This window comes from Tripterygium wilfordii, chromosome 11 (assembly GCF_013401445.1).
Source record: "Tripterygium wilfordii isolate XIE 37 chromosome 11, ASM1340144v1, whole genome shotgun sequence".
Classification (NCBI taxonomy): Eukaryota; Viridiplantae; Streptophyta; class Magnoliopsida; order Celastrales; family Celastraceae; genus Tripterygium; species Tripterygium wilfordii.
The window spans coordinates 2,236,545-2,250,896 of record NC_052242.1 but is presented as its reverse complement, the minus strand read 5'-3'; the positions used below and the strand labels follow the sequence as shown (position 1 = coordinate 2,250,896).

Sequence of the window (14,352 nt, the reverse complement as noted above, 5' to 3'; positions counted from 1 at the left end):
TGACGCAGTGCGGAAGTGTGAATCGATTGATTAGTTCATGACTAAGCCAACATAATTTAGAATCCACCAAAGAAGCTTGAAATCCACCAAGAAAGCTTGAGAGATACTTCAAAAATATTGTTAATTCATCAATCATCTTCTTTTGCCGATGACGGGACGGCTACAACTCTATAAATACTAAAACTCCAAAACCTTAATAGACATAAAATTACCAAAAATTACTAATACTAACATACTGCTTCTGGTTCTTAATATATTATCTTGCTTATCAAAAAAAAATTTAAAAATACTAATTTGAGTAGAAATCCTATTAACAACTAAAAGTAAAACTCCTAATAATATAATAATAATAATTCCTAGTAATTAAGTGAATAATACGAAAAGTGTCCTACATCACAAAATCGTCATTCATGTTGATAGTTTTTGTTAACATATATAGATAAATTCAGTTTTTTGCCGTCAACAAAGCTTTTTTTTTAAAGATAACATCTCTTAGTAACTCTGCAGTTAAGCGTACTTCTGTGACAATACTATCGGGGTGCGTAATCTTCTGGGAAGGCAAAGTCGTGCTTGCTCTATATATCTATGGGAATCGGACAACTCAATATTGTTGATGTGTATTGGGTTTGAAATTCTAATTGCTTTCCGTCCAATACGTGGCAGTTAAATGATCATGAAATGAAGTCTGAAAGAACACCTGATATAATTATATGATTGAATTTCACTAAAGACAGGGTGTACGTGGATTAATTCCACTCGGCCACTTTATGGTTAAATCATAGAAAGGACAAGTCTCGTTCTCGACCAATACATCTATATATTGGTGTTATGGCCTCTAAAGTCTCAACGTGTGAAGTGTAGGCTTTAAAAGATTCCACTAACTACGAAGATCATTAGGCCCGAAATGGAAAAGACAGTTGTGCAACATTGATAGAGTACTAACTGAGCAGGTGAAAATACACCCAACTGAAAAAACTGCCACAATAATGGGGCCCTATTCTAGTCCTCCTACCAAAGGAAGGGAAAACCAGACGCAGCAAAACAGAGGGCCCAATTTTTGTCTTCTTTTGGGTGATGTGATAAGTCAGTGTTGGCTTGGCAATGATTCACCATGGGTCCACAAATCATGCCCACATAGTGGTGAACCCACTTAATGCCAAACCCACCCACCAAGCCAAAATTTTTAATTTTTGTTTGTAATCTGGATATCCTATATATCTTCTTCTTCTTTTACAAGATTTTTATGGAATTTAATATTCACTTTCAAGTGGGTATTTCTTGAATTATTGTTATTGGAGCATCTAGCCTAGTGTACATTGACCCTTTAAATTAACTCAATGGGGCCAGGTCACAGGTGGCACATTCGGGTGATTTGAGACCAACTTGTCTTGATTTTTTTTTTCTTCCATGAGTACTATTTGCACCTAATTTTTCCATAAGCATTATTTGCACCTCATTTTTAACTAAGTAAATCTCATTCTAAACAAATTCAGTCAAAAATATAACAATTATGAGTATACCCACAATTTGTGTTTTTTTTTTCGAGTACACCCTAACCACTTCTGCTCCACAACTAGGGTCTCAACTGTAAAAGTCCCACATCTAAAGATGTGGGCACTCATGCCTTGTTTATAAGGCTAAGCCCACCTCTTACCACTATCAAGGCCTTTTCCTAGGCTTGAGTGGGTTGGGCCTAGCCCACCTGCTTGGGCCTAAGGAGAAACAAAGCCGTGCGGACCCGATGTATCCACGGGAACCGGACAACCCAAAGCGGACAATATTGTTGGTGTGTATGGGGGTGTGGATTTACAACATGGTATCGGAGCAATTCGTTCCTGTTGGACATGACCTCCACTCCACTTGTTGGGTCTGGCATAACCCAACCCACAAGTGCGGGGGAGTGTAAAAGTCACACATCTAAAGATGTGGGCACTCATGCCTTGTTTATAAGGCTAAGCCCACCTCTTACCACTATCAAGGCCTTTTCCTAGGCTTGAGTGGGTTGGGCCTAGTCCACCTGCTTGGGCCTAAGGAGAAACAAAGCCGTGCGGGCCCGATGTATCCACGAGAACCGGACAACCCAAAGCGGACAATATTGTTGGTGTGTATGGGGGTGTGGATTTACAACATCAACCACCTCCTCCACCATCGCTGCCGCGGATAGTCCGATTTTTCCAAACCCAAACCAGCCTTCCTTCCAGATCTTGCAGGCAAAATAAGCTTCCCTTCCATTCACACACAACACTTAATCAATCTCCTTCTCTCTGTTTCTTTCTTTAGCAAAGGCAGAAGAAATGAATTGGTTGAAGATAAAAGATAAAACCAACCATTATATTGTTTCTAGCCACTTCATCTCCACCATTAGGGTCTGAACCACCACCACCACCACCACCACCTCGGTCCAGCGTGTTCAGTCGTTGTTGCTTCGTTGCCAACGAAGACAATGGGGAGATGCACCTCGCCATGAACATACCAACATTTGGTTTCAAGTTATGCTAGGTCCTACTGAGACTATGAATCATAGAGCTCCGAGCAGAGGTTATGGAACTAGACAATGAAGAGAAGAGGCTCAATTGTGGAGATGGCTTGAAGAGGACGAGATAGGAAGGGTTTTGGGGGTTGGAATGGTAGAGGATTGTACGAACGGGGTTAAGCAAGAATGCTATTCATGCTGGCGTCTATGGTGACGGAGGAGGTAAGGTGGCTAGGGTTTCGAGAATGGGTAGGGATGAGAGGCGTGTTAAAAGAGTGTGTGTTTTTGCTCCTAAATGGGGTGTGCTTGGGAAAATGTGAGATGCAATTACTGCTCATCTTTTTCTTCATTTCAATTGAATAGAAGTATAATTAGTTTGAACATGGTTTACAAAGGAAGAAGATTCACATTAATCTTTATGATTCCAAATTCAAATATTCTCTAATAATTATCTACTTCCGAGAGCCATAGATAAGGAGCCTAAGAACGATTAGGGCACACAAATGAGTATATTTATATACCACTTTTGATCGTACCAATTAAAGAGTAAGATTTGACGCAAAGTAAGATATGGCATATGGTGTTTTGGATGGTGGACGTGTGAGCTTCCATGATAACCCTAGTTTCCCTACTCCCTAGTAAGAAATTCGTGTTCAACTTGTCATCATAGATATATTTGTCATTCTTAAAGAATTTGTATAAAATGGGTGTTACTTACATTGATGCTATATGTTACAATATATAGTGATACAGTCTCCGTTGATTACAATACAATCAAGGAGATTCAGTTGACTTGTGTATATGGAGAATACGAGATCATGGAGAGATCACGAGATCACTAAATTTATACTCTATCAATTCTTTTAATTTATTCTCGAAGCTTAATAAGGGTATATTTTTATAACTCAACCGAGTGTTTTATAAGCAAACCCCAAACTCTTCTGATCACATTGTAGATGTGCTTGCCTAAGTACCAACTTCGACGACAAATTCATGCAGGCCCGTAGATCGGAGCGGATATATTTTCTATGTGTTTTGGTTGAGAATTCCAACAGGTTGGTGGATTAATCTAAATAATCAAACATTCATTAAAGTACATTCTTATATAGGACAAAGGCCGGAATAGGAAGGAAATAATTCCTTAACCCTAGAAGAGCAATATCTTGTTTGGATTCACAAGCATTTTTATTTTGGGATTTGGGACCACATTCATGCATTCAACCATGGTTGATAGCATCATAATAATATCATTTGCAAAAGAAATATATGCTGCTCTAGCCTATAGTGCTCGAAGGAAAGATTCTTTAATAAAGCAAGTAGTACATATTTCCAAATTCCAACAACTATCATGATTTTAACTAAGAAAGTTTTGGTCTTTTCGGCTCTGTTTTTTCTCCACTAAATTTCGTGGAACATGAATGATTATTTTGGGACATTTATTTGCAAAAGATCGATCCAAAGCCCAAAAACGTGCACGCAAATTGCTTGGGAAGTCCATTGACAATTGTCAAATCTAGTGATTAAATGTGCAATCGGATACAAAATTGACAATCGGGCAATCATTTGTCAATTGAACACTTTTGTTTTTAGTGCTATGCTATAAATCCGCATCCTCATACACATCAACAATATTGTCCGCTTTAGATTATCTAATTCCCGTGAATACATCTGACCCGCAATGGATTATCCGATTTTCATGAATACATCGAACCCACATGACTTTAATTCTCCTTGAGACCTTTTCACTTAATAGTATTTGAGCCCAAAGAAAAAGGCTTTAATAATTGTTAAGGGCGAATTACAGGACTACATCCACACATCTTAGGGATGTGTGACAACATGCTCTCCAACTAATGGAAGGAAAACCAAAAGCCAATAATGATTTCGATTTGACTGCGAAATTGCTATTTGATTTGATTTATGAGCACCGAAAATGTGGTTGATGACATGAAAGGGATCGATGTGAAATCGATATAATTAATTTCCAGTACTGAAGGAGATAATTAAGAATCTATTCTCTCACATGCTTAATCGTACATGACGAGGACGATTAAGTGTGGTAGTCGTGTGTAAAATTATTTCTGGCTTTTAACTTTGTGTAGTCTCTCCACTATGACCAGGGACTCGGTTTTTCTTTTCTTCATCATTTTTGAAAAGAAACAAAAATGGTGCAGACATGTATTATTGCTGCACGTCTTTACACCAAAACACCATGCTCATGTAGTCCAATTGATCCTGTTGTTTTGACTATAATGGGCTGTCCATATAAGGTCTGAAATTGGACTGCTGGCATTGTCAAAATGAGCTCAGAACATGTACCTACAATGGTCTTGGGCCTACACTAGGCTCTTTTTTCATTAATGGGGCTACGGTGTAAAGTGGGCTGGTCCAACCAGCCCGGAACAGTCCACAAGTGGTTCGAGGCTTTCATGGGCCGAGCCAGCCCATCACAGTCCGGCCCGACCCGTGAACTAGAAATTATGGGGTGTCCGACTCGCTTAGAGCCCTAGGGTCAGGTTTTGCGGGCCGGACCTGGCCTTGAACAAAAAATGGAAGAAACGCGTATGACGAATTTTAAATTTGGGAGTATTGTATGGAAAATCAAAGTGCAAACCATTACAATATTTATGACTTATATTCCCCTCTTTAATTTTTTTAAAAACGTTAATGTTTTTTACACTGTTAAGCGGACCGGAATCCCTGGCCCAGCCCACGAAAAGGTTATGGACCGAGTTTGATCCGTTTGACAACTCTAAATGGGGCAGCATTGCGTGCGGCGGCATTTCCCTCGTAACTTGGACACGTGTGTTTCGACTTCGAAAAGAAACTAATGTAGGGTGACTCTTATATATATGTTTTCAATCAATGAATAGTCACATAGATTTGAAATCTTTTGGGTATGTAGCATTGCGTGATTGTTCATTTGGAAAATATAATTAAGAAAAAAAAACCACACAAACAAAGTGAACACAAAACAGAAACAGAAAGGGGAAAAAAGAAAAACAAAACAAAAGCCTTTTTACGCTTTTACCAAAAATTATCCCAAACTTGAACGCCTGATTGAATCACGACGGGGTGTTTAAAGCAATCCCCGTTATGTATGTTCATCAAATCAAATAAGAATTAGATATATTTTGATTAGATTAGTGTGTATTATTTATAAGCGTTAATCGTTGATCCATCCGTCAGATCCGAGAATTTTCGTTTTTCAGACGCGGCCATGGAAGGACTTGTGAACAGGCTACGAAGCTTGGACGCCTACCCTAAAATCAACGAGGATTTCTACAGCCGTACTCTATCCGGTGGCGTTATCACCCTCGCCTCCTCCATTGTTATGCTCTTGCTCTTCGTCTCCGAGCTAAGTACGTGTTAGCCTTTCCTTAGCTCTTCTTTTTTTATTTTTTTTTATTTTCTTTGTTTGAGATCTTTCTAGAATTTCAAAATTCGGTGTTCGCGTAACTTTGATCTAGTCTTGGTGAGTAATCTATCAAAATCTGCAGCTAAAGTGAACGTGGCCGGCTAGAATTTAAAGAAAAAAAGAAGGAAGGAACAAAACAAGAAAAAAGAAGAGATGGCATTACAGATTTAAATTCCTGTGTTATTTTCTGTTGAAAATTGAGTTAGAATTAGGGTATTAGGGGTTTAATTGTTATCATGACTGTGTTTGTCATATTGAATGAGGGAATTGACATGCCTTGAAATCTTCTTAATATTATGCCCAAAACAATTGTATGATTAATGTACTGGAGATGATTCTGATGAGAATGAGCACGACAAGTTCAAGAATGAATGTTTGAGGGATGGTTGGCAAATGCGGTTGGTACCCTGTTCTAGTCTGGGCCATGTTTAGACTTATAATCCTATGTTGGGTTGATTTTTTTTTTACTCCAATCCTGGTTCAAATCCCCCTTCCCTCAAGGAAAAAAATAACTGTGACATTAAAAAAAAGTCCCCATACGGTAATGCATATTGTTTCACAGATTTTCTGGTTAGGAGGCATCCAGCTGAGAACGAGGGAGTGGTTTTTTTGGTTTTGTAAAGGCCTTGTAAATCACAATTTGTGGATTGGAATTCTGTGGGGTATATATGAGTTTGCTGGCTTGTAAATGGTTTAGTAAGACAGTTAGAATTTATGGCAGACATAGTTGTTTTATTTGCTGGATTGGCAAATATGCTGTCAAGTTTCTAATCAAAATTCATAATTTTCTGCCTTAGCAAGCATCCTTTATTTAGGATAAAGCCTTTGGATGATTAGTGTGCCCACTCCTATATCTATTTAACGTTGCTTGTGTTGTATGATTATAAGTTGTTTAACACCACTCAGAAAATGAAAGTTTAATAATTCGTGGTAGAGTTTGAAACTAGGGTTTTTAAATCCACTTTAGGTTGTGGATGTTTGATTGGGGTAGGAATTTTTGATATATTTATGGGCAGAGATATATTTGCTTTCGTCGCATTTGTATACTTTGTAGGTAGGTTGTAGGTATACTGTTTTCTATAGTTAGTAAGTTGATGAAGGTTTTGAATTTTGATATTTGTTACTATAGGATTTACATAAGGTCATAAGCAACTAAAGCAAGGCTTTAACACATATGAACAGATTTGTCAAAATAGCTGGAATAGATTTGTGCATATATGTGAAATGACACCTTTTGGCCCATTTCTATTACTATATTGATTGGATTCTTTCTGTTGTTTGAAAAGTCAACTAACTTTTACAAGCCCAGTCTCATGTGCATATTGATGTAATATATTTAGTGATTGTGATTCGGGACATTGTTAATAACTTATGTTATTTAGTGATTTTGCATGTTAAATGATTTTCATTCTCTCTCTTTTTGATTTTATTAACTTTTTTCCTTTTAACACTTATCTCAGGATTATATCTTCATGCTGTTACTGAAACGAAGCTTGTGGTTGATACTTCAAGAGGGGAAACTCTACACATCAATGTATTGTCTTTATTGAGAAAGAATCGATATAGTTTCTCAATTGTTGGACATTGCTTCACTGTTTCATGATTCCCTTTTCTCCCTGGAGTCTGGAACCTTAGTTGTTGTTTTTAAAATTGTGAATAATCTACTATAGCTGTCCTGAAAATGATACGGACTTACGATTTTCCTTTGAAGTGCCTGATTTTCTTATATATATATTGACTTCTGTCTCTTTTCAAAAAATAATTATTGAGCATGCATCATTTAGAAGCCTCTTTTTATATGATATATCTGCTGTTAAGCATAGCTTTGTTTTCATGAAGCCTCAACAACTGCGTCATGAACTTCAATTGACCATTTAAGATGTTTGAAAATGCAGTTTGATGTCACTTTTCCAGCCCTTGCATGTTCTATCCTTAGTCTTGACGCCATGGATGTAAGTGGAGAGCAACATCTTGATGTGGTATGTAGCAAAAGTACTTACAAGTTTCACCTTAAATTGTAAACTATGTACTTCGGTATTCTTTAGCTTTTACTACTTCAGGTTTTTATCTGCAGTGACGCTGCATTTAAGTGTATAAACAATTTTATATGCTCGTCAACTATCAAATCATTGGTTTAACATCTACATTATTGCTCTTTTATCACATGCAGAAACATGACATAATTAAGAAAAGGTTAGATGTTCATGGCAACGTAATAGAATCAAGGCAAGATGGAATTGGCGCTCCCAAGGTTAGGAACATTATGTTGATTGAAGCTTCTCGAGATGATTATGAACATTGTTTTGAATACTTGTGTATTTAATCGTGTTCTTTCTTCCATCTTACATCGAAGGTTTTTAAACACTGACGCTGTATTAGCAAGCTCTACTTTCTCTTGAAGTTTTACCTTTTATCATAGTAAGCTAATATTTCTTGAAGCTAGGATCTTGGCATTTTGATGAGAATCATAGGAATCCTAGAAAGTTAAGAGAAGTTTAGGTTAGTTTAGAATCCTTATTTAATTCAACTAATTAGAGTTTGTTTCCTAATTTAATTTAGGGTTGATGTCTTTAAATACTAAGTTTATATAGCTGATTGATTAAGCATTGGAGAATTGAAGAATATTTGGAGGGTTTGCCTAACTTCTTCTTGTTGTTGTTCTAAGACACGCTTTGCTTTGACTTCCTCGGGTTAGGATAGAACTATTATGTGTGTTCTATACTATATTTATTCGGCTCTTTAGGGTATTATTGCTCCAATTGGCTTCAGCTAGTGTAAATTCATTATGTATTTTCTACACTAGAGACCGTATTAGAGTTCAATTATGTGAATTCTATATCGATCAAATCTATCTTTTATTTTGTTCATAGGTGCTTTCAATTGAATTTGTTTGTTGTAGGATTCTTAACCACATCCTCAACAATTTGGTGCTTTCATTGAGAGTTGATTTGTGTGCTTTCATTGCATACATTATGCCTTCCTTATCATACTAATTTGCTTATAAGCAAACATGTGACCGTATGATAGAGTTGCAAGGATGCAACCTAGAGAAACCTGGAAAGCAACCTAGAGAAACCTGGAAACAGCCTCTCTAAATATTATGTGGGGGTTAGGTCTACGTACATCTTGCATGTCTCCATTCCCTCCAACTGCGAGAACGTTGTGCATGGGTGTTGTTTACCTTTACATGCTCATGTGCTTGGACATCTCTTTGCCTTCTTTTTTTCTGCTCTTGGTCAAATGTTGATGTTTTGTTTAAACTTGCATTCAAGTAAACTTGTATTCTTTAATTGCCTTTACCTTACAATATTTTTTTCCACTCATCTGCATTACTCTTGTGATACAGATTGAAAAGCCTTTACAGAGACATGGCGGCCGGCTTGAGCACAATGAAACATACTGTGGTTCTTGCTATGGCGCAGAATCGGTAAGCTTGTAGCTCTGGTATCCTCACCACACTGAAGACCTATTGCATGCTCAACTGTAAAATATTAAGGAAAAGAACAGGAGAAAAGGAATGTGTATAAGGTTTCAAACCATGTCAAGTATTGCACAAGATATGTCTGCAAATTCATTCATGGTTTTAGTGTGTTCGTCCTTTTTTGTTAGGGAGAAGACTTCTTTACTTTTATTATCAATACTGCTTCAGAACGGCAGATTTGTAACGGTATATCGAATATGTGGTCAATATTTAGGGATGAGTGCATTTCTTTTTTTATTATGAGTAAACTACTTGTCCTACTTGTGTATGAACTTTCCACCAAATTGAATTGATGTTTCTTTATGTTATTAGACTAGTTTACAATAGCCCTGAATTTTTTTATTCATAAATGGTAAATTGGTAATATTTATACAGCAAAGATGATTTCTCATTTGAGCTACCTTCTTACTCTTTTTATTTTTATTCATTTTTACTGGCAGGCAGATGATGATTGTTGTAATTCCTGTGAAGACGTTCGTGAAGCATATAGGAAAAAAGGTTGGGCAATGTCAAATCCAGATTTGATTGATCAGGTATGTATGCACAAGAGCTTTCTTTGAGCTGCATCATTGGATTTTAATTTTGTGAAGAAGATTTGAAGATGAATATTCAGAACTTCTGTTTTTCTTATATCATCATTTTTTGTTAATTTGGATGGTCATTATGTTGGGTGCGAATTTCTTTTGTCCTATATCTTTAGTGTTGAATCCATCATAAACACTCGTACATTTGTTTTTCTTTTTGTGCTGAGTGTTAGAAAAGCATATATATAACTAATAGATTAATTGGTTTAGATGTCTAACAGATGGGTATGTTCAGAATGGCAAGTTCACCATTGTAAGTCTGACATGGATAAATTTCTATTGCTCTTTCCTAATTTTCCACTAGATATCAAAGTCACATGTAATTTGCATTTAAGAATAGTAATCTTGACCGCCTTTCTCTTTATTCTGAAAAAGGTGAGAGTTGGTACATTTTCCTTTACTACTATTCTGGAAATTAAAGGGATGAAAACATACAATTCAAGTGTGGCCAATAATCGTTTAAAAATTCTTGTTTCCATCAAAGAATGATGACAAGTGGGTGAAATTTAGTTGCTTATATTAGTCTTGCACTGACCTACTGGCTTATTGCCTACAGGGCATTTATTATTATTGTTTTCTTTTTGAGAAACTATTATTATTATTATTGGTTTGTTGTTTCTCCTTCTACATATGTTAGAATGGAAAATTCTTTTAGTATGTCTTTCAGACGGCTTATAGAATAAAGTTCGCTATGAGTTGGAACTTCTATTTTGTTGGAGAATTAGCTGCAAGCTGCACACTCACAGCTTTGAGGTTGCTTGTCCATTTGCACATTCCTTTTTGTGGCAGACGTGTTCGATGCGTGTGTAAGTTAGAGGGGCCTGGTTTGGACACTCAATGGGCTGAGAAATAGTGCAAGTGAGAAAAAGGATGCACTTCTCAATCACTTTGTGTTTGTTGTGATGGCAGTATCTGAAAACATATGTTGTGGGCGTTCTAAAGTGCTCATGGTATCAAACTATCAATGTGGCATACTACTATAAAAAAATCTACGTACATTGACAACTGCTTTTTTGTCACTTTTCCTGTGGGTGGTTATAGATTTCAACTTGGAAATCAGGACCGATCTTGATCCAGCTGTGCTTCAAATTTGATACCTTGTTATTTTTTGTTCTTGGAGAATTTGTGTTACACATGTACAGACGGACTTTTTCTCCTTATGGGTGTAAAAGGATTCAACATTACTTTTTCTTTTGGGTTTATGGTCTAATTTAAACACAAGTGCAACTTCCAATTTTTTCATCCTTCAAACCTCGTTTTTTATGTTGTCTTGTTTTTGGCATTCAGTGCAAAAGAGAAGGTTTTCTACAGAGCATCAAGGATGAAGAAGGAGAGGGATGTAACATTTACGGATTCCTGGAAGTTAATAAGGTGGCTGGAAATTTCCATTTTGCACCTGGGAAAAGTTTCCATCAAGCAGGTGTTCATGTGCATGATCTGCTGGCATTTCAGAAGGATAGTTTTAATGTAAGGCATGAATCTACTGTTTATTATCATTAAGTCCATAGAATATTGTTATTTTAAATTAACTTACTATTTCTAATCATTTATTTGTTATGATTTATCAAACTAATATCCTGAATAATTACAAATGTATGATGCAGATAAGTCACAAGATCAATAGATTAGCTTTTGGAGAATATTTCCCTGGTGTTGTGAATCCTCTTGATGGGTAACTTCTTTGTCTTTCTTGCCCTGCTTGATTTTGCAAAAAATTTAAAAACATTAAACGACATGTTGCAAAAGGCTCCCACAACGGGGGCCAGTTGGGAAAGGACAAGATGTATGCAGCCTTATCCCAGCATTGCAAAGGGGCTGTTTCTATTATTTGAACTCATGACCCCAATTTGGGGCGAAACAACATTACCACTAGGCCACAGGTTTGCCTAGTGGAAAAGTTGAGTCATTATTTAAATGTCTTTTTATTGGCTATATATATATATATATATATCTCATTTTTCCTTGAAATGTCAGGGTGCACTGGACACATGAAACACCAAACGGGATGTATCAATATTTTATCAAGGTTCATATGTCTTGATTCCTCATTTAAGCTTCTCTCGCTGTGTTTTTAATTAACAATTATCAATGGCATTATAATATCCTTAGATTTGCTTTTATAAATTTATGTTGGTTTGATCTCTTAAAGGATCTTGATAACCAACGGATAGAACTGTCAAGTCAGTCATGATCCTTTTACTCAAAAAGTTTCTTCTTACTTTGCAGGTCGTACCTACTGTATACACTGACGTCAGTGGCCACACCATCCAGTCAAATCAGGTGGAAATAAATTCAAAAAGTTTCAGGTCTACTTATTTGTCTAGACGAGAGAAATTATATTGGTGTTTTATTATTGCAGTTATCAGTGACTGAACATTTTAGGAGCGCAGAATTGGGTCGCCTTCAGTCCCTACCAGGTGTTTTCTTCTTTTATGACCTTTCTCCAATCAAGGTGAGTTATCCGCTAGACAATGTGGTTTCAATTTTGAGTAATTGTTTTCCCCTCAGAAAAAGAGTGATTGTTACGTTTAGTGGTAGTTTAAATTTTGTAACCTAAAATATAAGGCGTCGTTTTCCTTTATTTGGCTGATTTTATTGCATCTCATTTACGTGTTGCAGGTGACTTTCGCAGAGGAGCATGTGTCATTCCTGCACTTCCTGACTAGTGTGTGTGCTATTGTTGGAGGTAAACCACTAACATTTTAGCCATCATAACTCATAACTAAACTACGGATCATTTGGGGGTTGGCACCCTAGTTGAGTGGTAGCCACCAAACCCATAGGCCATAGCATAACGTCAAGGGTTCAAATCCCTGAAAAAAAAACTGGATTATGTTACCTCCCTTTCTTCTCATATTAGTTACTTTGATATATTAGTGACGGCCACATTAATTCTTCTATTTTCTGTTTCTTTTATATCCTTTAGAACTACTTTAGTTACCGACTTACCGCAATTCGGTCATTTCTCGTTGTTGGTAGATGATTAATGATTGGCGCTCTTTTCATCAATTGTTATCATAATTTTCTCCTTAATTAATCTCTTCTTTGTTGTTTTCAGTGATTTAAAACTTTCATTTAGGATCATCTTATATTGCATATTGTAGGCTAGTATGAAATGTGTATGCCCCTGTGCTGTACAAGCATGTAAAAAGAAACTGTTCCTTGCGTCATTGTCTTGCTCCATGATTTTCTTCTTAGATGTTTTGATTGGTTTCCCTAATGACCTCTGTATGGTTTTTGTGTTCAGGTGTTTTCACTGTTTCGGGGATACTAGATTCTTTCATATATCATGGTCAAAGGGCAATCAAGAAGAAGATGGAACTCGGTAAATTCAGTTGATCTTTCTGTTCAGTTGGCTTGGTCGAACTTGCTTTTCGGGTTGTTGCCAGTTTATGGCTTCCGGAAGAGACTATCGGGAAGGGAATCATCAGATGGGCGCGTCCAATTAGGATTTAGGAGGGTTAGTTTCTCTGGTGGTCAAAAGCCAAAGTTTTGCCTGGATCATTGAATTTATCTGTTCACGTTCTATTGTATTCAATGACAACCCTTTTTGGCTGTTCTCAGTGAGGTTTATGTTAATGAGGTTACACCAATGCCAATCTGAAAGACTGATTTCTACATCGGGACTTCGGGGACAGTTTAAGACTAAAAATACTGCCAACTCGTAAGAATTGATAATTTATTTGTTGACACAATGAAATAATGTTCATATATTGTTGTGGAATATTTTAGGATGAATGTGAGTTTCATCTGGAAGAAGCGCAGAAGCGTGGTTTGAAGTGTAACGGTGAGTAAATAACCATGTTGCAACTCTCAATGTCTGGTGAAATAAGTAGTCTTCAGATTTTGTGTTCATTGATTCAGAAATCACCTTCATAGGAAGTGGTATTGTATGAAAGACAAATAATGTGTTTGCATCAAATATAATGAAAACCACATGAGCGGTAGCGGAGTTGGTTGTATATCTGGACCAGTAGTGGAGTTGGTTATATATCTGGAGTTCAGGCAAATGGCGTTAATGTCGGGAGTTTGAATCAATTGGGGTATTTTCATGAGGTTTTTCTAGTTTCATGGGCCTGTACACTTTCGGGGAGGGGTTAGGAGCTTCATTTCTCCCGTATGAGCTTTGGTTCAGTTTTATTTGTTGACAGCGTAGTGCAGACTATTCTATGGATGAATATTATATTATAATATTATGAACACTCAAAATACTCAATAACATGTTTTTAATAATAATTTAATATAATTTTGGGTAATAATTATATTGAATTCGAGCTTTAGGAATTGCAGCCTCCTATCCCACTTTCTCTGTGTTTACAAATAGTTAAAAAAAAAGCCGATAGGTGTGAAAGAAATCTGAAAAGTTTGTCGCTTTAGAGATCTGAACCGGATTCCG

At 36.7% G+C, this 14,352-nt stretch overlaps 1 protein-coding gene across 2 annotated transcripts; it reads left to right on the top strand.

Moving 5' to 3' along the window:
- The first annotated feature begins 5,398 nt into the window (after positions 1-5,398).
- LOC120009956 (endoplasmic reticulum-Golgi intermediate compartment protein 3-like) lies at positions 5,399-13,695 on the top strand. 2 transcript variants are annotated; one of them, XM_038860693.1, is made up of 14 exons: positions 5,399-5,571; positions 5,686-5,835; positions 7,352-7,425; positions 7,787-7,870; positions 8,062-8,142; positions 9,238-9,318; positions 9,813-9,905; positions 11,244-11,423; positions 11,561-11,628; positions 11,931-11,982; positions 12,183-12,236; positions 12,316-12,408; positions 12,576-12,642; positions 13,204-13,695. In XM_038860693.1, exons 2-14 carry the CDS (start codon positions 5,694-5,696, stop codon positions 13,293-13,295), a joined length of 1,161 nt encoding a protein of 386 aa, XP_038716621.1. In that variant the 5' UTR covers positions 5,399-5,571; positions 5,686-5,693; the 3' UTR covers positions 13,296-13,695. The 2 variants fall into 2 exon arrangements, with proteins under 2 accessions (XP_038716621.1, XP_038716622.1); XM_038860694.1 differs by having other exon boundaries at positions 5,663-5,835.
- The last annotated feature ends 657 nt before the right edge of the window (positions 13,696-14,352 follow it).